Below are 25,348 nucleotides of genomic sequence, written 5' to 3'. Positions count from 1 at the left end.
TACTGCGGAAGAGTGGGCAGTATTACAAAGCAGCAGAGAGGTCTGAATAAAGGAAAAATTGCAGAATGTAAAGAGCTTGGAGATCTCAGAGATGCCACTCTAGCCTACAAGTCTGACACAAGACAGGGATTTTCCAGACCACCTTCCCAGAATGAGATATTTAATCCAGTAGTAAGTCAAAGGAGGGACAGTTTAGGCTGAATATCAGGAAAACTTTTCTGGCAGTGAAATCTATTAGACTGTGAGGAAAACTCAAGTGGTGGAGTCCCATCACTTAGGAGTTTTTTTTTTTTAAAATACTGAACAAAATGCTAAAAAGTGTCTTCTAAGGAACAATCCTGCACTAGCAAGGAGAAGGACTGAATGATGCGACAGGTTCTCCCATCCAAGTCTACTTTTAGCTTCTGCAGAATCATAGAAGTTAACAGTCAAAAGTTAACCTACCCCATCCTCATTAAATGGGACAGTAGGCAGTGCCCCATCCTCTACCCTCCCACCACACACACACACACACACACCCACTAGGTTTGAAGCTTCCAAGATGGGTTTCCCAAGCAATCTTGGAAAGTAAAGGAAAAGTGTTCAAGTCAACCATGCAAGTTCATACACTACCACAGAACAGTGCTAAAAACTACCGAATCCTTCTGAGTCCAGAAATTCTGTCCAAACCTCTTGTATTAAGATTCCTTTGTACCCTCTATGTCATGGTAACATTGGAATACATGAGATTTCAAAATGCTATAGCACAGAAAAGCCTTTTCCATTTGAAAAGTATGTTATGAAGAGAAATTTATTGGATGTGATGCAGAGCTCTTGGTATACTCTCCCAATACAATGGGTGACTCAAGGATAGAAGGAAGGTATGGTACCTTGAAAGTCATGTTGCAATAATGTTTTTAGGCCAGAAATATGGTGGGTCTATTGAGAAGGACATCACAAAGGCTCCTTATTACCACAACAGCACCAAAAGGAAAGATGTAGAAAAAAAATTCTAACTACTTGCTGATGACTTAAATCCTCATACATATATACACACCCCCACAACATACCTTATCCGGCAGCCCATACAGGTATCATCGAACAGTTACAACGCATACTCAATGACAAAACCCTGAAGTAAATCTTTCCTGATCCCCCTCTTCTGGCCTTCAAACACCTCCCAAACCTCTCCAAGCTCATCATCAGAAGCAAGCTCCCCACGGACCAAGACACACAAACTAAAAGCAGCACCAGACCCTGCCAGAACAACAGATGCAAAACCTCTAGACATCCCTCCAATGCAAGGATAGTCAACACCCCCACACCACATTTTTCATTATCCATGGGTCCTACACGTGCCTATCACAACACGTGGCATACCTCATTCAATTCACTAAATGCCCCAACACCAACAACGTGGAAGAAACCAAACAATCACCGTGCTCTCAAATGAACTCTCACCAAAAAATTATAAGAGACCAAAAAACCAAATCCACTGTGGGTGAACACTTTTTAGAAAGCGATCACTCTTTAATCTGACCTCACAGTCTTCATCCTCAAAGACAACCTGCACAACACTTTCAAAAAATGAACTCAGGAGCTTACATTCATAGCTTTGGCTAGATACCAAAAATCAGGGACTGACCAGACACTGGATTTATGGTTTATTACCAAAATCTGTAACCCATTTAATGCCCCCACACAAACACACACACACCCCTTTTCTCTTCCCCATTTTCCCCTTGCGGCTGGAAAGATGTTAACAAGCCATTTCACTTGAAATGTGTGTTAACTACTTATGCTAAACAATCTGTACCATCTTGCATTTGTCTGTGACACAGACAGAGTAGATTTCTCAGACCCGAAGAAGAGCTCTGTAAGCTCAAAAGCTTCTCTCTCCCTCACCAATGAAAGTTGGTTCAATAAAAGTTATTGCCTCACCCACATTATCTCGCTAATCTTCTGGGACCACCACTGCATACAATGTGGTTGAAGGAATCTTGCAAATATTCTGAAGATCAAGTACACAGCTCTATCTAGGTATGTCTACAAAGCCTATCATCATAACATCTGGGCAATCTGCAGAGATTGAGAAAAAAATCACTGTACATATGGACCATCTTTGATCCTTATTTGACAAGACTGTGTTTCTAGAAATAATGCCATGTAAGATGCAGAAAGGTGGGAGACACTACATGTAGTCTTTTGTAGGGAGAGGAAAAAGCTGACCTACAAAGACATCAGCCTTACATTGGAAAGTAAAAGGTGAGATGTGCATATCCTGATCTCCAGAAGCAAGAAGTTCAATAGCCCAGGGAATTTCACCAAACATCCTCCCTCTGGCATCCAGCCTCATCCTGGGCTCCCTCAGTCATAGCATTCCTGTTGACTGAAGCGTTCTCAATTGGCTACTCAGAGGGTAAGGGTAAGGTTGCCAGTGAAGTAGCTGGGTCACAATTCAAAGGTTTTTAGTTATTGGTATTTCACCCATTCTCCCCCCGCCATACATCCTACCCTTCAGATGAGCATAACTCTTTTTTGTACTGTTATCTACTTCAGAAATCTAATTTGAGAAATTTACTTTAAGGGCTCTACTCTAGTAACACTAGTTTTATATATATATATATATATATATATATATATAGGGTGCTTCAGAGAATCTCCAATTGCTTTACAAACACTATGGCCATGTCCATACTATGATGCTACAGCCACATATCTATGGCACTGTAGTTAGGCTGCCGTAACCTCATAATATAGATGCAGACCACAGCAACAGAAGGGATTTTTCCTGTCACTGTAGGAAAGGTAGCAAGGTTGATGGAAGCTTTCTTCCCTGTATCTAGCTGTGCTTATGTCTACACTGCCTACATTACAGCGCTGCCGCGACAGTGCTGTGACGTGGGCTGTGTAGTCACGTGGGCCGTGTAGCCAGGGGAGAGCTCTCCCATTGATAAAAAATAACCACTCCGAACAAGGGGTCGTAGCTTTATCACCAGGAGTGCGGCTCCCGGTGATAAAGCACTGTCTATACTTTTGTTGCTCAGGGGTGTGTTTTCACTTGACCTGAAGGACTAAAGTTTTAGCGCTGAAAGTGACAGTGTAGATACAGCCTGTGTCTACACAAGGGGCTAGGTCAGCATAGCTATGGCACTCTGTGTGTGGATTTTTCACACCGCTGAGCACTGTACCAGTGTCGACGACCTAAGTTTTAAATACAGACCAGGCCTAAGCCACATCAAACAGAAGTGAAGTATTACTAACCCAATTACAAATGGGGAACTGGAAGCAGAGTGGTTACTTGATTTGTTCAGTCTCACGCAGGAAGTCAGTAGCATGGTATGAAACAGAACTCAGGAATATAGATTCCTATTGTGCTACCTAACGGTTGTTGCAGGGCACCTGCCCTATACCATGTGAAATGCATTCCAAAAACTGTCACAAATCTTACTGCAAGTTTGGAAAAAAATTAAGTTCAACACACGCCGTACTTAGTCATTATAACACACAAATACACTAACCGAGCATGCCAAAGGATAAAGAACAGGTAGTTATTTAGCATTTCTATTTAGTCTGAGTGTAGAGCCTAGGTAATAAGGATGAAGACCTACAAAGCAAAATTACTACCAGCAACTGCCCTTTGACATTCTAAAGTGTAAGTAGCTTGTTCTATTTAATGTATTACATTATTACCTGTGCCTAAGGACATGATGCTATATGCTCCCCTGATCTACTGCCAGGTAGCCCCTGGAAGGAAAAACTAAGTAGGCACATGACTGTACTTGACCTACTCCCACAAGCAAAACCAATATTTATATTTGTGCCTCAGGGAAATATAAACCATGAATCACTCTAATCAATCAACAATTAAACTAGGGAAGCTACAGCAAAGCGCTGAGGTTTCTCATAGGTGCAAGGGAGAAACTCCATTGGGAGAGAAGCTTACAGTCATTGCTTACATGTCTATCAAAGAACAAATGCAGTAAATTAAGCCTCTTGGGAGAAAAAAATCTAAAGCTTGAAATCTTAACAGAAGTTGGAGAAAGCTGATGTCCAATACTCTGAAATGCATCCGGCCTCAAGCATTATCCAGAGTGAGCTTCAAACATAGGCTGGGTAGGCAACCACTTAGGGTGTCAATTCTGAGAGCATTTCTACCACAAGCAGCAGCCACATGGCCAAAAGTTACCAGTGCTTTCAAACTATCCCAAGAACACAGGCTGTGGCAAGGCGGGGCCAGCCAGAAGACTCTGCCCTTCAGGACTCCACCTCCAGGAGCACCAGGCTGCAGAAAGAAGTTAACAATCTAGGGGTATGTCTACACAGCAATTAAAAACTCACAGCTGGCCTATGCCAGATGACTCCGGTTAAGGGGCTGTTAACTGCAATGTAAACATGCGGGCTGGAGCTGGAGCCCAGGCTGTAGCACTGTGTGTGGTGGGAGAGTCCCAGAGGACGAGCTGAATGTCTATTCGGCGATTAAACAGCACTTTAGTCCAAACTCAAATCAGCTGGCATGGGCCAGCTGTGGATGTCTAATTGCAGCATAGACACACTCTAGAGGAGACAAGCTCCTCACTCCAGCATGGGAGTGAGACAGAAGAAGAGAGATGGGATGGACCCAGGGATGTCATGCAACAGACACCTGCTTGTCTTTGGGAAAGGGACACCAAAAGTAATTACTTGCCTAGTTCATTAACACATCACTGGCTGGACTATTCCACCGTTGGCTGGAATGTATGCCTGCCAAAAGGCCACTGATGAGTAAGATACAAGGCAACTGCAGAATGTACTCAGACTTCAAAGTATTCAGGTTTTCACTGAAACAAAACTGCTTGTGGACTGAAGTTTTACCCTGATCTGGCAACTATACCTTCCCTCACACAGGATATACTTATAATTTGTCTTAGTCTTGACACTAAATGAGTCTATTTGATTTGGGTCTTGCCTGCCTTTGAAGTCATTTCGTTCCCTAAGCCCCATTCTCTGTGACTGTGTCAACCCAGATTTGCACTATGGGGGAGGGGGAGCAGAGGTAGGGTATTCTATGGGGTAAAGTCCCAGGGCTCTGGAATCTGCTTCTGTTGTTGCTTGGCCAGAAGACACATTCGTTCACCTCTAAGGCATGCTACAAGACCTTTTGTTGCGCAGATGATGCAAGTGAGCCCAGCCCTTTTTGCGAGCTTGGGTTATTGTGGCAATTCCTTTCTGTCAGGTATTCTGAAGTAGTGTAAACCGGTACAGAGATTAGTGCCAGGAGCACAGACGTATAAATCAAACACATCCACCCAGTTTAGCTAGAGAACCGATTGCAGCCCAGTTCCAGGGGGGGATTTCCACCCCAAAGGGTCAGCCAGCGCCTACCTGCTGGGGCAACTTCCCATCACCTCGTACCCGGCCTCCCTAAGAGGAGCGGCAGGCCCAGAGGAGCGCTCCCCCCGGCTCCCCAGCCCCACCGCAGGGCAGCCAGGGTTTCTCCTCACAGCTACACCAGGGGCAGCCTCAAGCCCGCCCCTGGGGTCCCACTCCCCGGCGGAGCCCCGAGCTCCCAGGCCCAGGGCGGCTCTGCGGGCGGGCGGGCAGGCAGGTGAGGGCCCCGCAGGAGCGTGGCGGCCCGGCCCTCAACCCCCCCCGCCCCCTGACCGGGGGGGTGTCGGTCCTTTGTGCCGCCGCCCCCCCCCCGGCTCGGCCTCACATTCACCTGACGGGCGCTAGCTGGACCGGCCGGGCCCGGAGGAGGCCGCGGACTGTGGTGTCGCCTGCCGCCGGCTCTTGGGCCACGGGCTCCTCCGCTAGCGCCGCCGCCTCTCCTTCCCGGATACCTCGGGAAGTGGGCGGGGCTCACCGGATATGCAAATAAATGGGCGTACCCCCCCACGCGCTCATGAATAATTCACACGACCACCTCCCTCTAAGAGCCAATCAGGAGGCGGCGAGCCAGGCTCATGAATACCGCCTCAGGGCAGCCGCCTTGTTCAAACGGAGTTGACGGTTAATATATCGGTGAATATTAACAAGCGAACTGATACGGATACAAGGTGAATGCTAATGAGCTCATAAATACTAATGAGCCTTGGCCCCGCCCATCCTGCTGCACTTTGGCTTACCTGCCGGCCGCATCACGCCGCCAGCCTCGCCCCGTTTCCATCCGCGCCCAGGGAAGCAATAGCCGCTAGGCTGCACCCCGCCCAGCACCGGACCCTGCTCCCTGAGCCCCTTCCAGTCTCACACCAGTATAACTGCCCTAGTGTAAACGGGGCAACTCCTAATTCACACCCGTTTGAGATCGGAGCCAGGCTCTAAAGCACAGGGGTTACATGGCACAGGACAACTCAGCCCTAACTGCATGGTGCTACACACATCTGCTAGGGTAAGGAAAGGTGCCAGGCAGAGTGTGGGCAACGTGGCAGCTAGCTCGTCTCCAAAAAGGAGGTAAAGGTCATTTCTGGTAATACACCAGCCCCTTCGCACCCACCAGCCCACCTGCTTTCCCAGGGACATCTTTCTATTTAAAATATATATATATATATTGCCCTCATCTTACCAGCACTAACGTTAGGGGAAACGAACTATACTGGGTAGATTGTGAGAAGGGGATGTATGCAAAAGTGGGTATCAAATGCAGCCAGCAAACTGCAACATCTCTTTGCAACAGTGATCTCAGGTGTTACTTGTGGACACAAGAGAATCACTAACCCAGGAACCTATCCTTGCAACAAAGCCCGTTGCTAACTGTGCCCACATATCTATTCAGGGGACACCATCACAGGGCCTAATAACATCAGCCACACTATCAGAGGCTCGTTCACTTGCACATCCACCAATGTGATATATGCCATCATGTGCCAGCAATGCCCCTCTGCCATGTACATTGGTCAAACTGGACAGTCGCTATGTAAAAGAATAAATGGACACAAATCAGATGTCAAGAATTATAACATTCATAAACCAGTCGCAGAACACTTCAATCTCTCTGGTCAAATGATTACAGACATGAAAGTTGCGATATTACAACAAAAAAACTTCAAAACCAGACTCCAGCGAGAAACTGTTGAATTGGAATTCATTTGCAAATTGGATACAATTATCTTAGGTTTGAATAGAGACTGGGAGTGGCTAAGTCACTATGCAAGGTAACCTATTTCCCCTTGTTTTTTCCTACCTCCCACCCCAGACGTTCTTGTTAAACCCTGGATTTGTGCTGGAAATGGCCCACCTTAATTATCATACACATTGTAAGGAGAGTGATCACTTTAGATAAGCTATTACCAGCAGGAGAGTGGGGTGGGGGGAGGTATTTTTTCATGCTTTGTGTGTATAAAAAGATCTTCTACACTTTCCACAGTATGCATCCGATGAAGTGAGCTGTAGCTCACGAAAGCTTATGCTCAAATAAATTGGTTAGTCTCTAAGGTGCCACAAGTCCTCCTTTTCTTTTTTATTGTCAGACAAAAGGGAATTTTAACAATGTCCCTTTCCCTCCACAGGGACAGTCAATTTATGGGGCACACAGGTGCACATCCCTACTTCACAATGAGGTATATGTTCAAATCTATCCCTGCATAAAAGATTCTTGCATTGTTCATAGGTGGACAAAGCTGATTGGCTGATGATTAAGTAATGATTTATACTTATGCCTGTGATGAGTCACAGACTTGGAGGTAGCTAGGCCACAGAGGTGACCTGGAGGAGGCAAAGAAATAAAGGGGATGGAGAAATTTAGTTCTCACAGAATGATGGAGCTGAAGGGACCATTCCTCCATGGGATTCTGCCCTTTTCATCTTGTTTTCCTACAGACGGCTCCAGTAGTATGAGGACTGATGTGTTAGCATGAAGAGTAAAGCTAGACACAGGAAATGACCCTATCATTCACTTTTTTGGTTTTGGTTTTGTAAACCTTTAGAGAAAGTTGAACACATTCTCGTCAGCACCCTTGGAAAGATCATATAGCTAGAAGCACCAGGATTGCTAGAAACACCAAGGTATGTGGCTTCATCACATGTCCTAATGTGAGAGGACATTAACTGGTCCAAAATACATGCTATCATGCCACACTGCTGCAGAATGGCACTCCACTGCCCAGTCAAAACTTTTTGTAGGTTGCCATGGTATGATGCTGCAACAGGCATTGACCCTATGGGACAAATTCCACAAAGTGGCCACTTTTCAGCTGTATTTCAAAAGAGATTTTAATTAACATGCCCCTTTCTAGCCTTCTGCTGCCATCTTGCTGCAACGTCAGATTGTTCAGTGGCATGGGCAGGAGGAGAGTCTGGATATCCATCTGCTTTGTGCTCCAATTCTTGTACAGGCATCCAAAGCAGCTGAGCAATACAGCTACAGTTTCTCAATCCTTCCCAAAGTGATTATTAGATTGTAATTGTTTCGTGCTGAGTCAGAGAGTCTTGTCTACCCCAGAGAAACTCATCCTATAGCTCTTGTGGAGTCCATCAAATTTTGCCTTGGAGTAAGAAAGTGCAACTTTGACATCAACGGGAGTTGGGTCTGCCTAACTCCAGGAATAAATTTTGAGCTCTTTTTGCTCTATCTAAGAACAGGCAGATCACAGGAGCTCTCCCCACACTGCCTGAAACATGGAAGAATGCTGAATAAGCAGAATGGAGCTGCCACCAACCTTGTCCAGCCCTTCGCATCCCCCAAGCAGGCAGAGGCACCCTTATTTCCTTCTAGTGGCTAGGAAGGTGCATTGGGGGTACAGGGAGAAAGAGGGTAAATATTAATTCAGAACCTCAACAGGAGCAAATCAGCATCTTCTCTACTGAAGTCAGTGAAGCTATGCCCACTTACACCAGCTGATGATTTAGGCCAACATGTCAACTAATCACAGGGATAAACAAAGCAATCAGGGCACGAGCCTCTGCCACCTCACTGTGGCACGTGTGGCAATACACAAGGAAGATGTACCAAGCTTACAGCAGCACAGCATTAGGATTCCATGCCCCAAGGATCGTGCATGGACTCACAGGGTCTCTGGCTCTGTAGGACTGCATTCAGCGACAGCGCAGTTCCGCAGGCTGCCCTCTCACAGGACAAGACACTACTGATCAATTTTCACAGAAACACTAATAAATAAATTTCCAACAATGCAAGCCCCTGAGCAGGAGTAAGGCTTTTTTTATTACTTTAGCCTCCAACCCTCCAAAAAAAAACAAAACACCCAAACATTCTGTATCAAATAAAATGTATCTAAAACATTTTCTGTAACACTTCTTAAGAAAGCTGAACCCTGAGCCCAGTAGTGTTAGAAGTCCCTTTTAGCCACAGACCAGGACTTTCTAGTACTAGTCACACTGGCATTTTTGCATAGACGTTAAAGAGTTTGGTATCAGGAGATTCAGGGGAAGGATTCCCATGCTGACAATGGTGGAAGGCAATTGGGTGATATCATCAATGCTTAGGACAGTGATCCTCAGCCTGGAGCGCTAGACCCACAGAACTACCAGGCTCAGCTCATGGGGAATTTGCAGGTTTAATCAGAGCTCCTCTCACTTGCAAGAGAGAGTGAGAAACGTGTTCCTGCATCCAGGAGAAAGGGCGTCAAATGGAAATGGGGTCACATTACTGCGATGGTGAGATGTCGTGACGCTGTGTGTGCTGTAGTTTTAATAGGGGATGATGCCGTCTCGCAATGACACATCTCAACGCAAACACCATAATACAATGTTAGCATGTTCCTCTGCAGTGACTACATGGCTCTCTGTGACTCCACTGGCTTACAAAGCAAAGCAGCTCTATTACCGGCAAGGAGCATTCGCCCAGGACTACTATCTCCTGCTGGCATACAAATACCAAGGCAAAGCCAGCATCATCATTTCTGTAGAAGAGTTCTTTTGCAGTGCCTTTATTTCTATCACACCAATAGTTTGCTAAGGATTTTATTAGATGGGTGTTGGTGCAGTAGAGTAACAGAGGCTTGCTATACCATTGACTGTCCTGGTTAGTTTATGAGTCTGATTCATCTACAGCAGTGGTTCTTAAACCATTCTTATGTTGTATTCAGACTGGCCTAGCCCAGTGGTTCTCAGAATACCACGTGTGGATTGCCAGTGAAGTTTGTTCTAAAGGCCCACAAAGACAAAGAGAATGTCATGGGGAAGTGGTCCAGAGGATGATAAGAGCTGAAGAACCAGTGGATTAAAGAACAAAGCAGTGCGTGCTCCAACTAGGAGGGGCCCTACTAAAGCACAGAACATCATGCTTGTTTGTTTGGAGTGTATCTTGCTTTTACGAATGAGCTAGTTCCTAGCTGGCTGAGGCCTGTAGCAGTGGATAAGGTGGTTACCTCTCCTGCACGCAGACTGGTTATCAGAGATTCTATTTGATATAATAGTCCATGAATCAAGAAATTACGTCTTGAGTAAAGTCCCTCACACTTTTCCCCAAAGCCATTTCTTTAAGGGATGATAAGTTCAGTGATAAATATCAACAGGCAGCTTGAATTCCTTGAAAGAATAAAAAGCAATGTCTCCATTGTCCACCAGTGCAAAGACCACCGGGACATCCTCGCTCTGATAGGCAAGCTGCTTCAGTGCCCGCAGGGATGGGATCTGCTCGTCAAACCTGCAAAAGGAAGAAAGCCAGTCTCTCTCAAACTATCGGAATATTTACAAGACCAGCCACCCTGGTGAGTGTTGTCTATCAGAGACACCCACCGAGCGGCAAAAATACACTCCAAGGGCTTGCTCCATATTTAATATGAACATAAAAACAGCCATACTGGGTCAGATCAATGGCTCATCTAGCCCAGTATCCTGTTTTCAAACAGTGGCAGTGCCAGATGCTTCAGACGGAGCGAACAGAACAGGGCAATTTACCAAGGGATACATCCCGTTGTCCAGTTCCAGCTACTGATAGTCTGAAGTTTAGGGAAACACATAATACAGAGTTGCATCTATGACCATCTTGGCTAATAGCGCTTGATGGACCTATCCTCCATGAACTTATTTAATTCTTTTTTGAACCCAGTTATCCTTTGGCCATCCCTTGGCACCGAGTTCCACAGGTTGACTATGCATTACCTAAAGTAGTACTTATATTTGTTTTAAACTTGCTGCCTATTAATTTCATTGCGTGACCCCTAGTTCTTGTTACGTGAAGAGGAAAGAACACTTCCCTATTCACTTTCTCCACACTATTCATGATTTATAGACCTCCATCATATCCCACCCTTAGATGTCTCTTTTTTAACCTGGACACTCCAAAATTTTTTAATCTCTCCTCAAATGGAAGTTGTTCCATACGCCTAGTCATTTTTGTTGCCCTTCTCTGTACTTTTTCCCATTCTACAACATCTTTTTGGAGATGGAACGAGTAAAACTGCATGCAGTATTCAAGGTATAGGCGTACGATGGATTTATATACTGGCATTATGATATTTTCTGTCTTATCCATCCCTTTCCTAATGATTCTGAACATTGTTAGCTTTTTTGATTGCTGCTGCACACTGAGCAGATGTTTTCAGAGAACTATTCATGATGACTCTAAGATCTTTTTCTTGAGTGGCAATAGCTAATTTAGACCCCACCATTTTGTATGTATAGTTGGGATGATGCTTGGCAATGTGGAATACTCTGCATTTATCAATATTGAATTATCTGCCATTTTGTTGCCCAGTCAACCTGTACAATCTTGAATAATTGTATCATATGCAAACCTTACCATCTCACTGTTTGCCCCTTTTCCCAGATCATTTATGAATGTGTTGAACAGCGCCGGTCCCCATGCAGATCCTTGGGGACCCTGCTATTTACCTCTCTCCACTGTGAAAAACTGATCATTTATTCCTACTAGGGCTCTCGCTTAATCGTAGCTAACTCACGCGATTAACTCAAAAAAATTAATCGTGATTAATCACCATTTTAATTGCATCGTTAAACAATAGAATACCAATTGAAATGTATTAAATATTTTTGTTTTACAACACAATACAATATATATGAAAATGTAGAAATTGAAATTGAAGTGTATATTATTTTTTATTACAAATATTTGCACTGTAAAAATGATAACAAAAGAAATAGTATTTTTCAATTCACCTCATACAAGTACTAGTGCAATCTTGGTCGTGAAAGTGCAACTTAACAAATGTAGATTTTTTTTGTTACATAACTGCACTCAAAAACAAAACAATGTAAAACTTCAGAGCCTACAAGTCCACTCAGTCCTACTTCTTGTTCAGCCAATCACTAAGATAAATAAGTTTGTTTACATTTACAGGAGATAATGCCTCCTCTTATTTACGTCACCAGAAAGTGAGAACAGGAATTTGCATGGCACTTTTGCAGCCAGCATTGCAAGGTATTTATGTGCCAGATATGTTAAACATTCGTATGCCCCTTCATACTTTGGCCATCATTCCAGAGGACATGCTTCCATGCTGATGACGCGCATTAAAAAAATAATGTGTTAATTAAATTTGTGACTGAACTCCTTGGGGAGAACTGTATGTCTCCCGCTCTGTGTTTTACCCACATTCTGACATATATTTAATGTTATAGCCGTCTTGAATGATGACCCAGCACATGTTGTTCATTTTAAGAACACTTTCACTGCAGATTTCACAAAATGCAAAGAAGGTACCAATGTGATATTTCTAAAGATAGCTACAGCACTTGACCCAAGGTTTAAGAATCTGAAGTGCCTTCCAAAATCTGAGAGGGACACGGTGTAGAGCATGCTTTCAGAAGTCTTAAGAGAGCAACCCTCCAACATGGAAACTACAGAACCCAAACCACCAAGAAAGAAAATCAACTTTGTGCTAGTGGCATCTGACTCAGATAATGAAAATGAACATGTGTCGGTCCGTACTGCTTTGGATTCTTATCAAGCAGAATCCATCATCAGCATGGACGCATGTCCCCTGGAATGGTGGTTGAAGCATGAAGGGACATATGAATCTTTAGTGCATCTGGCATGTAAATATCTTGTGATTCTGGCTACAACAGTGCCATGAGAACGCCTGTTCTCACCGTCAGGTGACTTTGTAAACAAGAACCGGGCAGTATTATCTCCTGCAAATGTAAACAAACTTGTTTGTCTGAGCGATTGTCTTAACAAGAAGTAGGAGTGAGTGGACTTGCAGGCTCTAAAATTTTACATTGTTTTATTTTTGAATGCAGGTTTTTTGTTTTTTTTTTTTACATAATTCTACATTTGTAAGTTTAACTTTCATGATAAAGAGATTGCACTACAGTACTTATATTAGGTGAACTGAAAAATACTGGGTTTTTTTTTTTTTTACAGTGCAAATACTTGTAACCAAAAATAAACATAAAGTGAGCACTGTACACTTTGTATTCTGTGTTGTAATTGAAATCAGTATATTTGAAAATGTAGAAAACACCCAAAAATATTTAAATAAATGGCATTCTATTGTTTAACAGTGCGATTAATAGCACAATTAATTTTTTTAATCGCATGACAGCCCTAATTCCTATCCTTTGATTCCGATCTTTTAACCACTTGCTGATGCATGACAGGACCTTCCCTCTTATCCTAGAACTGCCTACTTTGCTTGAGAGCCTTTGGTAAGGGATTTTGTCTCAGGCTTTCTGAAAGCTCAAGTACATTATACTCACTAGATCACCCTTGTCCACATTTGTTGACCCCTTCAAAGAATACAACACGGGGGAGGCATGATTCCCCTTTACAAAAGCCATGTTAACTCTTCTCCAACATGTTGTGTTCATCTGTGTGTCTGATAATTCTGATCTTTACTACAGTTTCAACCAATCTGCATGGTACTGATCCTGCAATAAGTTCTAGGCAAGTGCAGCCCTATATCCATACATAGCCCTTGGAGATTTGCACAGGCTGAGGGATCTGCTGCACAGGGCTCATTGCAGGACCAGGGCCAAAGGGTCAATATTGTGGTCCTTATGTTCCAGCTGCTTCTTGCTTTGGGAGGACAGTTACCAACAGCCTCTGTGAACCAGGACATGGTATCTCAGTTAAATAGTATAAAGTTACTTCTTGTTTCTACTTAAATAGTGAGCTCTTTGGGGCATGGTCTGTCTTTTTGTTCTACATTTGTACGTTGCCTAGCACAATGAGGTCCTGGGCCACGTCCAGGACTCCTAAGTGCTATAGTAATAAAAATACTAAATAATAATACCAGCACCATTTAAGCTGCAATATGATGACAACCCAAAGTAGGATCAGGGTCCGAGGCTGGGGTGGAGGGTGACCAGGCAACAGATTCCAACAAGGTGGGGGAGAAAATGTGGGAAAATCTTGGCAGGGCCGTTTTAAATGAAAACTGCCTGATAATCCAGCAAATACACAAGATCCTGCAGTCAGTAACTTTCCACTAGGCTTAAATTTCCATAGCAGCAATACAGGGCACTTCAAATAATTGCACACAGAAACACTCATTAATAACAGCCAGGGTACATGGCCAGTACCTCCGCACACACATCCTGGCATACGGCTTCCCAGGGTCGTTCTTCTTGAAGTTGGCAACTGCATCTGCTTGATACACACTGAAGTTTATCTTCATACCCTCCGTATCCTCCTGCAGCCTGTAGGATGAGATACACATGCATACTTGGAATGACACATCACGGGACTCTGTCACCTCCCAGGCTGCAGATGCATCAGAGCAAGGAGCGAAACAAAGTCTTTAAGTCGGCCTACCTAAAACCCTAGGTCCTTTGCTTCCCAGGGACCATTTAGAATCTTCCTTCTTAGGCAAAACGGCCAGTCCTGGAGTTATTCTGGAAGGGTCTGATCCAAAATCCACTGAAGTTAATGCAGAGACTCCCACTGATGGCAGTGGGCTTTGGATAAGACCCTAAGTGCTTCATCCTGAAAGATTATGAGCCCCCTTGGGAACAAGCCCCCACTACAGAGCAACTCCTTAACCAACTAGCACCATTTCCATGTGAAGTGGAGAACCACACACAGCTTCCCAAGCTTCCTGATGCAAGGCCTGTGCACTAATAGGCCAGCTCCAGCACCCACACCTTGCATGCTACTCTCTCTCTGTGCCCCACGGTGCAGGCATCCCAAGCGGAGGTGCACACTCCAGTAGATCCAAACACAAAGCAGGCTGCTTGGATACCCATCTGCATCATAGCACTAGTGCAAACTACTAGTGTGCAATGTTTGTTTACCACAGACCTGTGCACAACCATCACACAACTCCTCCCAGATAGGAGCACAGCCAGAAGGTTGGGGGATTTGATTTTAAAATCTCATTCAACTCCACAGCCTGCAGCTGGGATGGAAGAGCATCCCAGGGACAAAACACACATTGATAGAGCACTGAAAGCCTATGACATTAGTAGGCCTCAGTGCAGAGAGGGAATGTAAGGAATGAAAGGTTCACTGCAGTATGATGGACTTTGCCCATGCAGTCTAATAAGAGCTTATACACCAGTGCTGTAATCAGCCTGGAACATAACTGATTTGTTGATGGACTCTGCTGCAGCTCCTGCATGGTGACATGGCATGTACATGCCAGCCCCTCAGTAAGGATGTACCCAGCCCACGGGAGGAGCACTGGGAAGTTCTTTTTGCTCCCATGCACCAGGTACATTAGGCAGTTCTGAAGCCATTGTGGAGAACAAATCACATGAGGAAGGACAATGTTTTGGTGAGTTAGACCCATCTTCCCTACAATCTGCTGGCTCAATACTAACCGGAAGGCTCCATCCAGGATGTGGGAAGGTTGCAGCACACTGATCTGCTGGAGGACAGCAGCTGGTGGAAGAAAGAACAGGAAAGGTTCAGACTCTTTAGTTCAGTCTGTGAAATCTTCTCTACACTCTTGCCCAGTCCAGGTTAGACTCGGAGCGCTTCGCACCTCCCCTCTGAGCCTCCCTGCTTCGACAAGGCAGCCACATCACCCTCCCATCCTCTTGCTACTTCAATGATTTTTACTTCCCCTGTCCCTTCTCCTTAACTTGCCAGGGCAAATACACAGCCTCAGCGCCAGCAGGGACTGCCCTGCTCCCACCTAATTCCAGATGGAAAACAGCCTAATGGGTCACAGAAGAGAGCTGGAAAGTGCTGTCTAGTCTCTCCCCTGGCCAGTGCAGGGCCATTCTATGCTCTGCTCGTCCAGGCCGATGCCATGAGGCTTCCTCTGCTTCCCATAGGTAACTCTTCCCCCTCACAGTTAGGATGTTTGTTCTGATATTCAGCCTACATTTCCCTTCCTTCTGTTCCCACTAATTGCTCCCAGGTGGTCCGTGGTGAGCAATCCCTCCCCCCACATACTCGCAATGGGTCACGACACCCCATGTGGGTCACCAATTGGCCAAGATGTGTTAAGGGCTTTTCTTCCAGGTCAGATACCTGCTGAGGCCACTTGATCCGGCTTCACCAGCGGGGTGACAGGCTGGTTCCACAGGTGCGAAGGCCGCCTCCCTGCCCTCCGCTGGCTCCTCTGCTTCAGAAGCTCCTTGTACTCCTGCCAGTTGGAGCAGCGCCTCACCTTCCTGTCTGCATTGATGCTGCTCTTGTATCTGCTCTCCCTCTCCCGCTGCTCCCGCTCCTTCCGTGACAACTTCTCACGCTTTTGGTTGACCAGCTTGCGCCAGCGGGTGGCGTCAGCCTCCCGCCCAACTACATTCTCCGGGAGCAGTCTCTCATCAGGCTGTGGCAGGAAGGTGTGTGGGCAGTCAGAAGCCATGTTGGGGAAGGCGATTCTGGTGAAGTCCCAACGGGGCAGGTGGGTGTCACTGCAGCTGTTCCCAGCAGCCTTCCCATAGTCTCCAGCCTGAGCTTTTGAGAGACTGGGGGGCTTGCTGAGTTGTACTGCATCAGTGGGAACTTGGGCTGACTCCCCATCTCCACTGACAGGATCTGACTCTTTTGACTTCTCTGACAAACAGCTCCCTCCAGAGGCTGGGTGACTGGGACCGCCACAGCTGTCACTGGCCTTTTCTGGGGTCTCTTCACCTTCTGGAGGATTCCCAGATGCCTTTGGTTTCTTGTCTTGTAACCTTAAAACAGAAAAAGGGGCTAAAATTCAGAATTTTGCTCTCTTGAAGTCCTTTCAGCAGATTTTGCCCCCCTCCATGGGTAACAAAAACAGTGTGGTCCCTGAGCATGAGAAGGGGAGAAGGCTAGGATACTGGGAGCCCAGGAAGGGGCCTACACACCCTCATTAACAGGCTCTTCCTTAGAACTAGGGTCTTTTTGCTTGTGTGAAGTATTCTGCACCATTTTGGTGCTTCTCAGAGTGATGGATGGATAGTGCTAGCTAAAGACAAACACAGAAGCAGGAAATGCAATGCAAGTGTCCCACACAGCTCTGTAAACACACCACAGTCCTGACCTAGAGCACCCCCTGCTATTCCCATCTTGGTTCCTCCTCACACTGTTCTACCCATGCCCTCAAGCACGTCCGGCAGCCCCCACCTCTGCTATTCCAGCCCTGAGCAGGCACTGACAAATGTACCAGTGGAATGGAGTGGGTTTAAAACAAAGATATAAAATTCTCCGGGAACTGGGCTGAAAGACTGCTGAATTGCAATTAATTTGCAAACTGGACACCATTACATTAGGCTTGAATAAAGACTGGGAGTGGATGTGTCATTACACAAAGTAAAACTATTTCCCCATGTTTATTTTCCCCCCCATGCTGTTCCTCACGTTCTTGTCAACTGCTGGAAATGGCCCACCTTGATTGTCACTACAAAAGGGTTTTTTTCCCTCTCCTGCTCGTAATAGCTCACCTTTCCTGATCACTCTCCTTACAGTGTGTATGGTAACACCCACTGTTTCACGTTCTCTGTGCATAAAATCTCCCCACTGTATTTTCCACTGCATGCATCCGATGAAGTGAGCTGTAGCTCACGAAAGCTCATGCTCAAATAAATTGGTTAGTCTCTAAGGTGCCACAAGTCCTCCTTTTCTTTTTGGGCTGAAACTGTTACACAAGATTTGATCCCAGGTCTCCAGACCTGAAAGGCTAGTTCATAAGTCCACAGTTTTACCTCGAATGGCTTTCTGAAATTGCATCATAACCCATACCGCATTAATGTGTTTGAAAAACACTTCTGCACCAAGAGTGACCTAGACTGATTATTCTGCCCTTCCCTGTTTCTAAGTCTGTGGTGCCACCTACTGCTAATTGTGTTAATAAATAATAATGTATTATTATTTGCATTGTGGTAGTGCCTCAGGGCTGCCATCATGGACATCATTGTTCTAGGTGCTGTACAAACACAGAACAAAAAAAACTGGTCCCTGCCCTAAAGAGCTTAACCATACTAGAATTAACACTAGAAGGCTTCTGTTCTTCCATGGCTGCTGATCAGTCCTTTTTCAGAGCTCCTTTAATGGTGCCTTATTTCTTTAGATGTGAAAAGGAGAGAGGAGTTTCCTGCAATTTGCTTCTCATATATAGACCTCTCTCTTTCCATTCAAGGATCTCACACACCGACCACCATCAGCAGATGGGACTAACCAGACAATCTGCCCCCAAGCTCAGTTCAGCCCTTGTAACAGTGGCTGTGATAAGGGGAATACATTGCAAAGGGTCACTACAACCCCTGAAGTGTTTGGGTGGAAGTGAAACACCAGTTGCTTTCAGGCAATTTACCTGGGGGACGAGGGGTAGGAGATTTTGTAGTGACATAGTGATGTATGAGCCGGGGCTCCAACACAATACTGGGGGAACAGAGGGCATGGGGAGGGGAAGAAAAGCCATGAATGCATCCATTGTAAAAGATGTGTTGTGAATTGATCGGGATCTGATCACCTGAATACTGTTTCCAATGACATTCAGTCAGATTACTAAACTCAGAACCAGCACCCGAGACAACTTGCAGGGACCAACAGGCTGAGGCTGGTGGGGACCTGTTTGTTTCTTGCCCTTAGATGGAATGGACAGCGAGCAACATTTTTAGCTGTGGCCCAGAACATGAGTTAGTCCATCTAGGGCTTGCCACAACGTGTCTGTTTTCCTTTACCGGGAGCTGGAGCTCCTCTTCCTTTTGCGATGGCATTTTCCAGCGCTCTTGCGAAAACTGTCCAGATTCAGCTGCCTCTCGTATTGAGATGGGACAGCACTGTAATGAGGCAGAGAGACAAAGGGATTAAGGGAGAGAGAGATTGGCAGTGTTAGAAAATCTCTTCCAAGTAAAGCCGTAGGTAAATGTAACAGCAAAAGCTTCTCACTGGCTATGGAAACTGCTGCAAGGAGGACTAGGACAGCAGAAAGAATCTCCCCACCCCGAGTCACTTGTCCAGTCCCATTACTCATGCACCCACGTCCCATCTGAACAATAAGAAAGTCTGTTGTACCGTTTTTGGTGCATAACCCTTGAAGTGCCGGAATGCAAGCCACACTCAGAGACCGCTCCACTTCATCTGAGCCAATGATCTTGGGGGATGCAGGTCTCGGGACTCAAGTGTGGGATGCTTACATGGAATTAGAGCATCCAAGAGGTTAAAGGGAAAAAAACCCTCTAGGGTCCTGAGGGCTGGAAAGCCTCAATTCATCCAGGTGATTTATCTGTGACATCTCTATAAGGAGAAGAAGCGGGGAGCCACCTGCAGGTCTCAGTGACTATTATTTATCATTTGTATTGAAGGAGAACCTATGGGCACTAGTAGTTATGGATGAGGGCCCCATAGTGCTAGACACTGTACAAACAGCAAACAAAAAGTGCCCCCAGAGAGCTTACAATGTAAGTGCTGCACAGTAAATGCTACCTCATAATATACTTGCTATTATTATTTGTATTATGGTAGTGCCTACAGGTCCCAAACAAGATCAGGGCCCTATCATGCCAGCTGCTATACAAACACAAAGCAAGAGAGAATCCCTGCTCCAAAGAGCTTTTAGTCTAACTAGACCAGACAAACATACAGAGGCACAGGAAGATGAAGTGACTTGTCTACGGCCACAGCAGGTCAGTGGCAGAGCTGGGAATGGAATCCAGGTCTCCTAACTCCCAGTCCACCGCCCTGTCCACTGGACCAAGCAAATGACAATACTTTCCCTAAGGCTGAGGAGCCGTTGAATGTTTAAAGCAGGGCTTTGGAGCAGAGCCTGGAGCTGGAGCACGGAGCAGCTCCAGAGCAGTGGAGCTGCAGGTTTTTGCCTGGAGCTGGAGCAGAGCTCCAGTGGGGGAGGTTTAGGTTGGATATTAAGAAAAACTTTTTCACTAGGAGGGTGGTGAAACACTGGAATGCGTTACCTAGGGAGGTGGTGGAATCTCCTTCCTTAGATATTTTTAAGGTCAGGCTTGACAAAGCCCTGGCTGGGATGATTTAGTTGGGGATTGGTCCTGCTTTGAGCAGGGGGTTGGACTAGATGACCTCTTGAGGTCCCTTCCAACCCTGATATTCTATGATTCTATGATCATGGCTTCCACCATACAAGGGAATTACTGGCTCAGCTCAGGCTTCATCTGCCAACTAAGAATCACATCTAGAGATTCCCAGACCCCTACGAAGATTCGTAGGCCTCCTGTGCCGGAGCAGTGGATCTGAAGAAGCAAGCCCACTATAGCAAAGGGGAGCCTAGGAGAGCAGAGCACCTCCTCTTTGCCCTGCATCTGGGACATTCCAGCATGGGCTCTGAAAGACAGCAGCAAGAAGGGGTGAGGAAAGGAAAAGCCAGATACCTGGGGCAGAATCTCAGCACAATGTAACCCAGTCTCTTCAAGTGGCTGAACACCTTAAAAGAGCAAAGAAAACCAAGAATGTGAAATGATCACCTTAAAAAAAAAACAAAAACATCAATCAGCATTCTCTTTCTGTATCATATGGCAAGCTGAGTTAGATACTATCTGAATGACTGATTCAGACCAAAGACAGCTAAGCATAGAGTGTGCCTAGACTCCAGTATTCTCTCCACAAAAAGTACAAGAGAGATCATATGGGTAAAACTTCATTAGATGCCAAAGCACCACAAATCTGGCTGGGACTCTGCATGGCTTGAGAGCCAGCATGGCTGTGGGAGTGATCATCCACATGGAGAATCTGACTGGCACAAATGCCCAGCTTGCTACAGCACCCAAAAAGTGCCAAATGCCTCCTGGGCCTCCAGTGATATAGTGGTGGAATAAATAAATAAATAAATAAATAAACTGCACCCCCCTCCCTAAATTGTAGACTCCCACCACCATCTGAATAGGTGACCTGTAACCACCCCTTACCCACTCCTATGATCACTACTGATGTCAAATCCTTTGTGCACACCTGGTACTGCAGCAGGCTCACCGTCCCTTGGGACAGCAGGGTCTCATAGGCTTCTTGTATGGACAAGGGCAGGTCCCTGTAAAAGAGCTGAATAGAGCCCTGAAAAACAGAAGCTGGGGTTTAGGAACCACAGGTTGCAGGAAACCAGTATTGCAGGGTCCAGGCCCATTCCTTCCTTGTGGTCTCAATAGCTGGTCCCAGCATCCAGCTGCTTTTGACTCAAACTCCAGCTTGGTGCTTCTTAAGTATCAAATTATTTTAATGTAACTTCTCTCCTACAAATCTGTGATGCCAGCTTATTCTCAAGTGCACAGTGGCACGCTCCCTCTATATTGGGTCTAATGGGGTGGAGTTAGCATTGGTCAGCACTGCCACAAAACTTACTAAGTTGGGCCTTCCCATGCAAGCACACACATTGCTGTAACAACGAGGAGTCCTTGTGGCACCTTAGAGACTAATAAATGTATTTGGGCATAAGCTGTGTATTCACTGTTTATACATTGCTGTGTAATCAAAAAATAACTGGCAATAACCTGGGCTAGCTCCTGAAATATGTTGAGCACCCACAATCCCCAATGACCTCAGAGGTGGCTATGGGCACTCAGCTTCTCTCAGCCTTAGTCTCTCTAACATTGGGGCCTGCTCATTAGCTAATTTTAAGCTAAACCTCTCCCACCTTGATTTGGTTGCCCACAAAATACAAAGTACTAGGAAATATGCCTCCCGCGGGGTAGATGCATCTTGCAGGTCTTTTCTGTCTCTAAAACCTACTTGATTCTGTGTCCAGCGGCCAACTGCACAATTTCATTTTCAAATCAGGCCACTTATGATCTCTAGCCCTTGGCAAATCACAACCCCAAATCAAAAAAGCCCTTGAAATCAGAGTTTGAATGAGACCATCTGCTGTCCTGAATCCAACAGTTTATCAAAACAAAACAAGTGCATCTTTAGACTTGAATAGACGGTCTTGAGCTGATAGGATTTCTCAATGGTAACACATAGGTCCCTCAAGAACAGAGAATGCCAACCCAACCTTAACTGGGAGCATCAGGGCTGAGAATTCTCTGGGCAAAGGAAAAGAAACTGGTCTCTTTGCTCTCATCCCTCTTTGACTTTCTGTTTGGCAATATATGCCAGAAAGGGGTGCCAGGCATTTAACCACAGAGCAAGTACAGCACTGGAAACACATGTACATGCATCTCACACACTAATACACCTCAGCTGCCTCACCTAGAGGGACCTGATTTGATGCCTAATATCCCACATCATCTACATAGATAATAAAGGACACATTTTGTTCCAAAACCACATGAACGATTATGCATCAGGATAAAAATATATGATTTTGTTCCACAAATAAAGCACTGGGCGGTGCTGGCCCCTAAGAAAAGGGGTGCCCTGTGCATTTTACACAGTTATTTATTTCCTTGTACTGCAGGCGGTAACCCTAATAATGAAAGATATGTTGCACCAGAGCGTGAAAGGGTTGACAGCTACTTTAGGGCACAGGCCCCCTGGCTCTTCTTTGAACCAGTGGCCTAGAGTAGAAAGGTTTTGTATCTCATCACCTACAGCCAGTCCGTCAGGAATTGGGCCTTTTGAGGACAATTGTTTATTCAGATTGTAGTAGAGACCAACATGTGCCATGCGGTTTCAGACTGTGTCCTTAAGAGTATACACAAGTGGAAGATCTTGAACTATCGAGAAGGATGAAGGATCCACTGCAGGTATCCTAATGCTCTCTCTGCCTTCCCAGCTACTATTGCTCCTGCAACAGTGTTATTCAAAAAGAATCCACTGCCCCCAAGCCTGGGCATCCTACTCACGCATTCCAGTAGATAGAGGGCTTCCTCTGGCAGTAGGCACTGTTTGCCATGCACTGTGAACCCCATAGTGTGCCAGAACTTCCCCTGGGAACAAAAGGATAAATCTGTGATGTGCTGGAGCCATCCCCTACTCAGAGCCAGGCTTTCTCCCACACTGGGACACAAATTAAAAATCAGACAGACAATCTGCATTTACCAGCAGGAGGCGACAGTGTCAAACTCATACAACATCGCCACTTACCGCAGGGGATTTCAGCTCCACGATGCCCTCTCGTGGCTTCCATTCAGCTTTCACCAAACTTCCCCTGAGAAGTTAAAAAAAACCCAACACATATCAGTAGACATCAGCCCACCCTTCCTTTTCCCCCTCAATGTAATGATTTAATAAATCTTCCTCTCCATCAGTATGTGAGAAGGCAGCAGGATAGGAAGTTGCAAACTTCCAGAGGGAGTTCTCTGAGGCTAAAAGCGCTCCTGCCAGAAAGGCTTCCCATCTGAGCCCACAGTACAATGTACAGTAACATTCTGCAGTTCCTGAAATCACTCTACACTGCGGTCTCCAACACACAAAGCAAAGCACATGCTCTTGTGGGGGGCGTTTCAGAACTGCAGAGAGGGAACAAAGAGTGACTTGGCAAGAGGAGTGTGGCTCTAAAAGGAAGTGCATTTTAAGTGACTTGGAGACAGGAGTCTTGGGTTCTATCGCGGGCTTGCCATGTGTGCAGAGATAAATCATGTCACCTCTCTGTCTCAACTACTCCATCTGTAAAATGGGAAGATGTTTAACTCACAGGGATGCTAGAAGGCCTTAATATATTCCTGCAAGAGCCTTGAATGAACAGTGCTATAGAAACCCACTGTACTATCAGCATTAATAGATCATTAGCATCCAGGACATGACTTCTCCCTGATGCACTCTGATCATCCTGAGAGTCAGCAAGAGCCCCAAGAGCAGCGTTGCCACTGAGGAACATGATCTCAGCCCAGATGAAGGAACTTACAGCCTCTCCACACGCTCCTCTGCCAGAAGCTGCCAGTGCTCCTCCCGGCACCGGTGTAGCCTCTTTGCCTGCTCTTCCGAGCTATTGGGGATGAAGTCCTTCTGGCCGTGTGAACACTGAGGAACCTTGCGGTCACGCGTCCGAGCCGCCAGCAGCTCAGCTGGGCTGGGGGAGATTAAATGTTAAGAGAACATCTGGGCTGCAGTTCCTTTCCAAAAACTCCTGCTGCTTGAAGATGCAGTCCCAAAAGGGGGGCAGGGGAATGCTGGCCACCTCGCTCTGGCTAGCTCAGGGGGTTGATAACAAGCTTGCCTTCCTCCTCCAAGGGACTAGCAGGAACCAAACACTCCCAGGTGACGGCTCTGTGGGAAGGGGTTTTGTGCACTAAGGGGGTACGGCAGCCGAGTGCCCAGCAGGCAGATGTCTGTGTCACAGTGTTCACACCTGGCACCCGGCCCCTTGGCTGGCATTGGGAGCCGGGAGGCCAAGCCACTGAGGTTGAGCTTAGCCTATGGCCACACAGATTGTGGTTCCGCAGGTCAGGGTTGAAGCACGCTGGCAGGGGGAAGCTGCCCACGCTGGGCACCTGCTCTGGCGCTACGGTCTGCAGGGCTGCCCAGGCCCCTCCGCCAGCCCCACTGCCAAGGGGCAACAGATTTCACCCAAGGTCCAAACAAACTAGCGTGTCACGGGGCAGGAAACTCCCTCCCCCCTCCCTGCTGGCAGCGCCGCCGCACTGGGGTCCTGCTCTATGGGCTAAATAGGCCTCTGGGGGACCCCCACCAGGGCCCCACTCTGCGGGGGCGAAGGGGCGCTGCCCCTTTATCTGGTCCCCACGTCCACACACGGGGGGGGACGACGACGCAACACTGGCCCTTTAACCCGCCGCCTCCCCGCAGTGCCGGGGCGTTCGCAGCACGGGGGCGGGGGCTGAGGTGCTGCCCCGTTAAGGGCCCCTGGAGCCCGATTGCCCAGCGCAGGCCAGCCCCCGCCTGCCTGTACCCGAAGAGGCGGCCCACGCGGGGCTCCCGCTCGGGCTCCATCCGGCAGCTCGGCGTGGCCAGGCTCTGTCTTCCCCTGCAGGCCGGCAGAGCTCCGCGGGGTCCTAGTGCGGCACGGGTACCGGGAGAGGAGGCGCTTCCCCTGGGTCCTAGTGCGGCCCAAGTTCCTGAGCTTTACCAAGAGCTAGGCCGGGCCGGCCTTGGGGGTCGCAGTGGCCAGGCTGCCGGCCTTAGAGCGCCCCTAAGCGGGGCGAGCCAGCTCACTGGTGCCGCCTGCGGGAGCCACCACAGCCTAACACTATCCTCCAGGGAGCCAAGACCCTCAGCTGCAGACAGGACCCCCCTGGACTGGACTGG

General features: G+C 46.7%; 2 protein-coding genes across 6 annotated transcripts in view; both read right to left on the bottom strand.

Moving 5' to 3' along the window:
• LLGL2 (LLGL scribble cell polarity complex component 2) overlaps positions 1 to 5,812 on the bottom strand; it is a 62,675-nt gene extending 56,863 nt beyond the window's left edge. For all 4 annotated transcript variants that reach the window (XM_073312132.1, XM_073312131.1, XM_073312133.1 and 1 more), the window contains exon 1: positions 5,681 to 5,812. The gene's annotated coding sequence lies outside the window, so the exon portion shown is untranslated. The remainder of the gene's footprint in view (positions 1 to 5,680) is intronic.
• Positions 5,813 to 9,581: 3,769 nt separating this feature from the next.
• On the bottom strand, positions 9,582 to 25,064 carry TSEN54 (tRNA splicing endonuclease subunit 54). 2 transcript variants are annotated; one of them, XM_073312135.1, is made up of 11 exons: positions 24,993 to 25,064; positions 23,991 to 24,155; positions 23,231 to 23,294; positions 22,990 to 23,073; positions 21,164 to 21,262; positions 20,587 to 20,639; positions 18,925 to 19,023; positions 16,301 to 16,950; positions 15,643 to 15,703; positions 14,404 to 14,520; positions 9,582 to 10,561 (listed from the first exon to the last, which is right to left on the bottom strand). In XM_073312135.1, exons 1-11 carry the CDS (start codon positions 25,031 to 25,033, stop codon positions 10,411 to 10,413), a joined length of 1,584 nt encoding a protein of 527 aa, XP_073168236.1. In that variant the 5' UTR covers positions 25,034 to 25,064; the 3' UTR covers positions 9,582 to 10,410. The 2 variants fall into 2 exon arrangements, with proteins under 2 accessions (XP_073168236.1, XP_073168237.1); XM_073312136.1 differs by lacking the exon at positions 22,990 to 23,073.
• Between the last annotated feature and the right edge of the window lie 284 nt (positions 25,065 to 25,348).

This window comes from Lepidochelys kempii, chromosome 14, assembly GCF_965140265.1.
Source record: "Lepidochelys kempii isolate rLepKem1 chromosome 14, rLepKem1.hap2, whole genome shotgun sequence".
NCBI lineage: Eukaryota > Metazoa > Chordata > Testudines > Cheloniidae > Lepidochelys > Lepidochelys kempii.
This window is presented reverse-complemented; position numbering and strand designations above follow the sequence as displayed.